At 36.1% G+C, this 9,993-nt stretch overlaps 1 protein-coding gene across 2 annotated transcripts; it reads right to left on the reverse strand.

Moving 5' to 3' along the window:
* Positions 1–436: 436 nt before the first annotated feature.
* Positions 437–9,358, reverse strand: LOC5573074 (venom allergen 5). 2 transcript variants are annotated; one of them, XM_021846452.1, is made up of 5 exons: positions 9,085–9,358; positions 8,958–9,012; positions 1,299–1,489; positions 980–1,227; positions 437–900 (listed from the first exon to the last, which is right to left on the reverse strand). In XM_021846452.1, exons 2-5 carry the CDS (start codon positions 8,965–8,967, stop codon positions 642–644), a joined length of 708 nt encoding a protein of 235 aa, XP_021702144.1. In that variant the 5' UTR covers positions 8,968–9,012; positions 9,085–9,358; the 3' UTR covers positions 437–641. The 2 variants fall into 2 exon arrangements, with proteins under 2 accessions (XP_021702144.1, XP_001660703.2); XM_001660653.2 differs by having other exon boundaries at positions 8,932–9,012.
* Between the last annotated feature and the right edge of the window lie 635 nt (positions 9,359–9,993).

A 9,993-nucleotide genomic window follows, 5' to 3' on the forward strand; every position in this document is an offset into this window, starting at 1 on the left:
TTCATAATAAAGGAAAAAGTAAACGGCAAAACAGTTATTATGCTAAACGACCAAACGATAGGCACTTTATCAAGCAGCTGTTATAAAGACACAGAACGATACCAATTTGCAAAGTAACAAGGATGTGATATTTTATGTTATCCTTCTTGAACAAACTGTAACGTGATTCTGAATCTAAATGGAAATTTTATTTTCAAGATCGTTGAGCACATCTGAAAATTAAACCAGCAGTCCGGTCCTGTTGTTCGCTTTTATCATCATGTACCAGAGTTAATGGACGTGTTTAATCAAATACAAAAACACGCAAATTAACTCCTCAACATGACGGAAAAAGATATCCGATAAGTGTTGTGTCGCTGACGCTGAAAAATAATATTGAGGATACAGAACATGATTTGATAGTATGATTTCTTTTGGATGAATGAAAAACAAAACCTTTTTTTTCAACTCTGCTCGTTTTGCTACGAAAATAATTTATATCATTGTCCTTAGGGCATACATTTGAATGAGCTAATAAATTAGTTGATTCATTCTTCTATCTCGTTCGGGGCTAGAAAAAGAAACCTATTTACATAATGATTGCTGTAGGAATTTCCGCGGATCGGCAACTCCCAAACCACATTCCACACTCCATAGACAAACTACGTCTTGGTCGGTTCGACCTGTTCGCCGATATTGCACAACCCCGGATAGACCTGGCTGCATCCGGTTTCGCACTTGGAACAAGTTGGACCGGAAATGTACACCGGATGTCCACGTGCAATCGAGTTGGAGTAGTTACATACGTAGTTCTGGTGCACCCAGTCGTGTCCCTGTTCGTTCTGGGTGTACTGTATCATGGCGCATCCGATCGATACGGCTCTATCCATCATGATCTGCGTGAAGTGGCCGATATCTTTTCTGTTCAGTGTAGGAGAAGAAGTAATAAAGTTAATAAGTCATTAGGACATCTCCCAGACATTATTCGTTTGATATTTACGGAGGATCTTGTCCCAAAAGTGGATAGGAGTTGATGAAACCCATGTTTCCATTTTCATACTCTCCGTACCAGCTGTACAGCAGCTCAGTCATCGTATCCAGTGGAGTTACTTCCATGCCGTAGAACGAATTGGCCGCAATGTTCTGGCCGACCAACGGGTACTCCGGGGTGTTCCGACAATAGTCGTGACCGTAGATACAGGTTTTCACGTTGTACTCTGCCAGCTTCTGCAGCTCGTCGTTCCATACCTGTTGTATAGATAAACATTCAGTGTATTAGGCTGCCTCATTACGTGCCCGAAAGCTTCCGAAAAACTTACCAAGGTTGGCATACGAGATGCTGGTGAATATCCGACGACATCGCCTCGCGCTACCGTACTACGAAATTGGTTGTGCAAATCTAAGATGTATCGTTTGACTTCCTCCGACAGTGGAACGAGCTCTCGGTTCGGCGGACAGAATGGACCGTAACTATCCCCTTTACCGCATGCAACGTGTGGTTGGTTGTTTTCTAGATGAAAAAAAAAAAAACATATTTAATCATTGACTGCCAACTTAGTTTAGTTAAATTAAGATTGAGCAAAATTGAAAGAAAAATTATAATCCTCGTGTTTTCTAAACGACATAATTGTTTTATCACTTGGTACTTTGAGTAGCCAATATGGGGTTCGGAGTAGAGTTTGGTCCTTGAATTACGCTGCATGCACGATCTTAATAGCACAATCGGTGATTGAGTATCCAATTAGGCGTGGATCATCAACTGTAGATGAGTCCCTGATCCTTATCCTATTCCACTGAGTTAATATCCATTCCATGGTAGCTGTGGAAACGCAGAGGTATTTTCGGTCTCCAGCAACAATACCAAGCCCCCTTCATTGGGATCTTTTAATCCTCAGGCTCAAGCCTCACCATCTGCTCTATTCAGTACCAATGGTAATGCGACTACAGCTAGTAGTGTTTACGAATAATTTTTTAAGTAATTCTGAGATTTAAAGAAGACACTTCAATGAAAAGGCTAAACAAGTCACAAAATCGATTCGATATATCGAATTTTAGAGCTTTATTACATTTGACAAAACGGGTTTGTGTATATTACACAATATACTGTAGGCTAGTACAAAATACAAGATTTCTGCTAAATGAGTCTACTAAACTGTTTTGCTGCCGAAAACAACAAAGGATGTTATTTAAGAAATCAGCTTAGTAATGTTAAACAATTTTCATCCATTGTGAGTAGCGTTAGATAAACGCAAAATTGAGAAAACGCTCATCTACGTGTATTTTACGAATATTTTGTAAAATTGCCGAATCATCAGATTGCGTGAAGTACAAATATTCCGTATGTATGAAATCTTGGTTCACGAAATGGATATTAGGAAAAAATAAGAGCAAAAACCTTTTTTCAGTGTGGAACTTTGAACAGCCAAAATGGGGTTATACAAGACCAAATCTACTTCTTCTTGGCTGGGATAAAACCTGCTTCTCAGCTTAGTGATTTATAAGCGCTTCCTCCGTTATTAACTGTCAACTTTCTATCCTATTCTTCGTTCCATTTTACATTCTGTCACGATGAAACTTTATGACCAGGAAAGTCAAGGAAAATTCTATTACGAAAACCGTTCCGAAATCAAACTCTTCAAAAATTCCTTGCACTTTTCCCTCCGGAAATCATATATTCCCTAGAACTTCAACAAATTTCATTTCAGTTTGACATTTAAAATTTGTGAATTTCATTGCCCCATAAAAAAATCGGTTAGCGTATTAGGCATTAGGCATTTTTTTTTTCTGACACTTAAACCGCTAAAAAAGATCACATTAATGCAATTGTGAATTATACCAGCTTTCCATTTAATATCAAATCTTATGAATCAACACAACCCAACCCGTATATCCTTCCTATTTATTTGTTATGTCGGGTAACCAATATTTTTTGGACCCCCTGAGTCACTTTTTTTCCTACAAATTTCCCAGTTCAAATCACAAGACCAACTCCATTGGCAAGTCATTTGAAAACACAGGACTCTTTCGCAGTTGTAGGGTGATGTGCTTGTATCCATCGTATTAAGCTTTGATCAGTGAGAATTTTTCAGTATTGCAGTGAATGATGCTGAAACAAACCGATGCCAAGCAAATGTTTCCCAAAACGGCTTTCGCATTGTACAATAAGATTTTGATAAATCTTGATCGTCTTTTTTTGGAAATAATGCATTGAAATTGCATCTTGCCGTATTCTTAATTCATCTTATCGTTTTCATTTCTGTCGCAATCAGTTTCCAGTTTCACAATTTATGGCTCACTCTGATATAGTGAGTGGTCAAAATACAACATATCAACGCTATTATAAAATGTTTCACTAGAATATATAGATTTACGGGCATCTCCCTATATTCGTTCAGCCTGATGAAATATATTAATTTATCAAAGGAACGGTTTTTTTACGCCGAGCTTCGCGCACACATTGATGCGCACAAGCTTTTTTTCTCGGTATGACGGATTGAACTTTGTTTACATTCTCACATTTTACGCGGTCGTTGAGGAAATTTCATTAAATTTTGTGAATTATAGAACCTTCACGACGAGTGATTGTAATGAAATCCTTCAGTGAAGAAGTACGAAGGTTTTCCACAGTTAAAATAAGTGCCCGGCGAAGTAAGTAAGCCAAAACAGCTTTCGCAAAATTACACTTGGAAAATGAACCTATGTTGCAGGTAAATTGGAATGTCCGCCGTAGTGGAACATTTTAAGTTTGATACGACGAATAATAGCGCTTACGACGAAGTAGAACAAAACCCTATTAACCATTTGTACATAATATGTAAAATGTATTAATTTTATCTGAAATTAATTTAATTTAATCGGATCATCCATGCAACCGTTACAACACACTACACACAGAAATTAAAGCCGTCAGAAATTGTTCAAATGTAAACAAAAACTATTTTCAAAATGCAATTAAAAGTGAGTCTTAGAACGGGAGCAGAAAAGCCAGCAAACAGCAACACGCTGCGTGAAGAAGAAGTGATTTGGTAATGAGTAGAATTTTACAACAAACAGCACGTATTTGCGTTCAAAAACTTGGAAACATGTCGGGTACATAACTGTCAAACTGCATACATTATCGCGTTGAAATGTCTAGCCCCGCCTATCTCTGCCAGCAAAAGATGTTCCGACAGCGACGCCAGCGACATTCTACCTCTATACACGGAGAAAACGGAAAACCCATATTTGAGTATTTTTTAACTTAGTTTTGAGTTATTTTTCTCTCCCTATTTCATTCGCTCCTTCTATTGTTGTCAGAGAGCAAAGAGCAAAACAACCCGAAAACCAAACCTTAGTGCGTTACCTCAAATTTGAGTAAGTGGCACTGTACTGGAAGTTGAGTTATTTGATCTGCCGATTGAGTGAAAAGAACTTAGCCAGTAGGTATTTTTTCGCATGACTGCAAATTTAAACAACTTCTACCCTATTAACAAAAAAAAAATAGGTTAACGCACGAACCCCCGGAATTTAGAGGAATGAACTCACTTTTGAGTACTTCATTTTCTCCTTGTATATACCTCTATTGTAACTTCAAATAATCATTTTTTTTGTGATCGCACTCGAAAGCACTGTGAGAAGCGTGGAAGGGGAGAGTGGAAAGTAAGGTGCAATATTAGAGGCCATTTTGGAACTCAAGGACATATGTCCTTAATGACTTCTCATTCTCCTATTATCATAGCTTAGTAGTGTGTTTTTACACATCTAGGAAGAAAAAGGTCAATTCGATTTGTATATGGGAAAATAAGGGTGATCTATCCTTAGGTAATCCATCTTAAGCCTCCTTACCCTATTTGCGTGTTTGATTTAAACTCAGACAAGTCGAAAGTTGAAACAAACTTCATCGTCATGTGAATCCAAAAATTTGCACGATGACTTGAGTGACTGTTTCATTGATTTTGATTACTTTCCAGATTTTTCCGCCAAAATTTCGTGGGGTCTCTTCAAAGAACATAAGATTACGATTCTAATGACACTTTGATTTAAAATTTTGGTCGATCCAATGCTAAGGAAATTAAATATGATTTTTCAGAGTGTTTTTTGAAAAATGTCACAGCTTTAAGTAAAAATTTAGTAAACAAAGTTCAGAGAATGTTTTCGGAAAAATACATACGAAGTAAGAATAACTCTTTGCCTTTCGAATGCGGCTTAAAGAGTTTCAATTGGACGTGTAATCACAGAGATATAGTCAGAATACTTTTGTATGTTTTTAAGGGGGTGAACCCAAACTTATGCACGGGAGTGTACATTTACACTAGACTACCCACACCATTGAACGTGATCGCCACTATTGTTAGACAATAATGATTCATTAATAGTAATATCAGTGGGGATTCCCTATCGTCAAATGTTCATGGATTTGGGCAACACATATGTGGTTCCAACCGTTTACAGTTTGTTCATAATCTACCGCTTTTAATCTGATCACTTTTTGATTTGACTCCCGACATCGTTCAGATAAAAAAAGGTTAAAAAGTCATTTTGCTCATGTAATGAATCAAGACAAAACAGCCAAAAGGCTAACCCGAAACACGGTTTTAAGTTCAAATTTAAAACAAATCCAGATGATTTGTATGAGGTACCGTTTAAATTAGCGGAGGTGTACGGTATCCTTTTTAAGGGGCATAGAACATATAAAGCTTGAGGTTACGAGTTTCACGATACAATTGTTTTCAGTTGAAATGTAGATATTAGTGTAATAAGTGTTTTTGTTAAGAAGAAAGAGTTTTAATTTTACAGAAATTCTGACACAAAATTTTACCTGACTTTCTATTTTTCTGCTTGTTTTGAATTTTTGATCCGGCCAGGATTTTTTTTTAGAATGTTCTGAAATTCATCCTTTTTTTTAGAAAGAAGTTAAATCTGAAATGCACCATCTTTTTGAGCAATCAAGTTTTATCCTACACAGATAAATGTTAAGAAACATTTTCAATAACTACTGTGGTTCTCTACATTTTAAATTTACCCACTATGTGCATTCCTAAATATCGATATAGAACGTATGTTCGTTTCTGGTCTATTTTATGACTAATTCTTCTAGTTTTGAAGTCACTGTTAGGTCACTTTTTGGTCACTATTTTGATCATTTTGGTCACTAAAGTCACTATTATTTTGCTCTCTGACTGCTACCAGCCCTGACCCGGGAAACTAAATCAAGCTATTTTTGAAATTTTATTAACAACATACTGCCCATAACTACATATTTGTAACATTCGACAAAAGTAGTCATTTTATGGTAGTATGGGCAGAAATTTTTAATTTAAAAAAAATCCAAAAACCTAAAAGTGCTTATTTGAGGCTGAAAATTTGTACAACTTATGTCGCATATATGGTGAACATCCAGAAAAAAAAATTCTGATAGAAATGTCCATGCTACTTCATTACGAGGCTAATGTATAATATCAATGTGACTGTTATGAGGTTACAGTACCAATGTGACAAAACAACTTGGTATTTTTTTTTGATTTTTTTTTAGAACAATCTCATAGATTTCAGTAAGTTAATCGAAAGTGTTTGTCATTTGATGACTCTCCACGGTATTATTTCGAAATTGACAAAAATTTCGAACGTGATAAATATGCAGTTATGGGCAGCATATTACATTTAACTTGCGTAGCAGTTCAGAATTTTTACAGGTGAGCTTCGTGGCCGTGCGGTTAGTGTCGTCAGGTTTAGAGCGCATCGGGTAATGGTGTGTGGGCACGATTCCCGCTACAACAGTTGAAACTTTTCGTCAGGAATGTTCCTCAGCTGTGCCATTGGAGCATGATTGTCCGTTGTCTAGTGTTAAGTTACATTCTGTGTAGCTAAATGGCTGAAAACAACGGTGTCCGTGTCTTTTTTAACATAACAAAAATGCTTTTTTTAATCTGTGGGGATCAAAGTGGGGTAGCAACATATTCTTCTGAAATTTCGTAAGAAGGGTATTAAGGGTACCAGAAATCATATCAAGATGCGTTCATTATTATTCCGCAATTTCTTAACATTTATTTATTGCGCAACTCAAAATTATTGAGTAATGAAGAGGCGTTGCGTAAAAAAATATTACCCAACTGAAATTTGTTACGCAATGATTCTTATGACATTGCATAATTCAGTGCAGTAAACCAAACTGTTCATTAAGGCTAAGTAGCCCGTCATTCGTTTTGGCAACAATGATGACTTTTCAGCTTGCATTTCAAAGTGATAAAACTCAGTCTTGATAGTTTATATTGACTTGAAAAAGTATCACTGTAAGCGCTTACATGCATAAAGTAGGCTGATACTGATTTTCTTTGATTAGAAATCGTGAGATGAATTAGCAACAATCATCAACGACGCGTACAAATTTCAATGAAGGCCTACTTCGCCTTAACAAAACTTGATTTTTCGTTTATGTGAATCATTATTCTGTTCAAGTTAACTTTTTCAAAAAGTTTACTGATTGAGGTCAATGTATATAAACTTCAAAAGGATTTTTGTCCGGTTCTAAAATTGGTACAACTTTCCTATTTGTCAGAAAAATACGCCAACTGAAAATATTTGTTAAATATGGAAATCGAACATGATAATCTGCTTTCTGGAAGTTTCCAGATGAGGAAGTAAAAAATATGATCACCGCATGGGCTTTTATAGTTTTGAATGTTTGAATAATAGCTTTAACTTCTTCCAAATCAGTCCCACAAGAATGATCAAAAATATTCTCTTGATTGAGGCTTCTTCGAAATCTTGAGAAACGTGATTTTCAATTAGACCAGTGAGTCCTAAATTCAAATTGTGCGTGTTTTCAAATTGCATAGCAAGTTTTTGTAATGACATTTTGTATTCCTCTTTCAACGTTTTTTTCCAATTGGATTTTTAAGCTTTTCGAAATGTTTGATAATTCCCAAAAACGCTCAGAGCCAAAGTTCAATTAAAAAGTTTTATTTTCATTTATTTGCTTTTGAAGCTGGTCAAGAGGTCAATATGTCTTATTATAGATAACGAATAAGACATTCGATTTTACTTCACATTTGCTTATTGCAAAGCCTCTTGCTTCAACAATGGAAATATTTAAAGCTTCGAGAGTATTTTCGCCGTCAAATTTTGTTTGCGAATAAATTTGAACGTTAGGACTACTATCGATATATGTTTTATATGTATTCCAGTCAGCTCTTAAATAATTTAAAAGAGAGCTGATAAGATTGAGGATCTCATAATGGAAAAATTGTAATGTAACTTGGACATGATCAGAATCAAAATCAACGTAAGTAACCAGTTGGCTACAAAGCTGCCTAGAGTCGATTTAGACTAAATCAATCGAAGAAAGGTCTCTTGAAGAATAACAATAATTGGGACTATCAGGGTATTGAACAGAGAAATATCCTGATGAGCACTCGTTGGAATTGTCCAATGCGTACATTATTTTGTTCAGTATTCAGAAAAGAATGGCTTAGAAATAAAAAAGGGAATTTTCAATAGAAACCAAAGGGTAAAAGCACTAATTTTCGACCCACAATAATTCTGTGTTAATTTTCGGATTTTCATACAAAGTAGGCCGAAATCGTATGAATGGGTAAAAAACTAGTGCTGGGTCGAAAATTGTTTTTTTTTTACACTTCACACCGTTTGGTGCATTCGTGTCTAATTTGGTGCTCTTCCCCTATTTTTCCTAAAGAATTATAAAAATTACAGTATTGTCTTTCTTGACTTAGAATAAATATGCATACTGCAGAAAATAAGTGAAAAATTCATAAGTCACAATGCTGTTGAAATAATGACGAGTTTTAAGTAGTTTTCCTTCAAAAATCCTTACAATGACGTTGGATGTCTGGATATAAAATGCCATAAAATCTTCGATTAATTCGTCAATTGAACTATTTTCAACTATATTTAGTTCATACAAAGGCAGTCCTTTGTCTTCTCCTTCTATATTTAACACAGTTTTAAAACACTTACTGCACAGCGACTTGTCGCAATAATCCCTCTGGGCATTTAACCGCTGCACAACGGCTAGAACCAATAGAACGGGAACAATTCCTGTAAAAGCACAAGCACAATCAGAATAGTGTCCTTCGTTTGTTCAAACAACAGTCCTTTCACGTCACGTACTTTTCACTAGCAGCACCATTTTAATTCTAATCAGTATTATATGTTCTCCCCCGATTAACAGCTATGTGGCGAATGTTGCTTCACAAAAAATCTCTCCTTTACAGTCCTTTTGGAACAGGAACGAGCCCTGAGCGTTTCCACTTGTTTCGATTCTTCTTGGACGCTTCTGCTGCTGGTTCCTTTTTCACTGGCACATCACACTGACTTATGCGTAGCTCGCGGGAGCTTTTCCTCGTCGCGCTTTCCCGATTAAGATTATACTCAGGTCGCATCCCGTAAATGCGCCCTATTTATACTGATATTATGACGACCTAATTGCGCCCAGTACTCTATATTTACGCATCCCCCGAAAATTAACCCACTCAGCCGGTTTAGTTCATCTTAGAACATCTCGCAGGTGGGGGCTGGAAAATGCGCAACGCGAACCATTTTCCCACGATCCACAGTGTTTCCTGAGGGCTGAATTCGTGATCGAAATTGTTTTGCCACGACATGTTGATTTTGGTGGTATGATGTCTTTATAGAAGTTTTTCGGGATATATAGACCCTTCTTGAGACGGCGTTATTTTTGTGATGAATTCACCTAACTACAAAAAAAATGAAACAGCAATAATGTCTTTGGCAAAGTTATAGCACTACATGAATATTTGTTGAACGTACTTTAGCTCTATCTATTGAGTTTTAAGAGATATAAGTTTTTTTTAAAGATTTTCTGGAATAATTCCAGAAGAAATCTCAAAAGGATCCTTTGGAGTTTATTCCTGAATGTATTCTACAAGAAATTTCTGCTTGAAATCTCAAAGAAAGCCTGTAGGATAAAAGCACCGATTTTGGCCAGCCTAAGAGAAAATGTCAATAAAAATTAAATGGGAAGCCGTATTTATACTACAAATATGTCAAATGTAAGCT

This window comes from Aedes aegypti, chromosome 2 (genome assembly GCF_002204515.2).
Source record: "Aedes aegypti strain LVP_AGWG chromosome 2, AaegL5.0 Primary Assembly, whole genome shotgun sequence".
Classification (NCBI taxonomy): domain Eukaryota; kingdom Metazoa; phylum Arthropoda; class Insecta; order Diptera; family Culicidae; genus Aedes; species Aedes aegypti.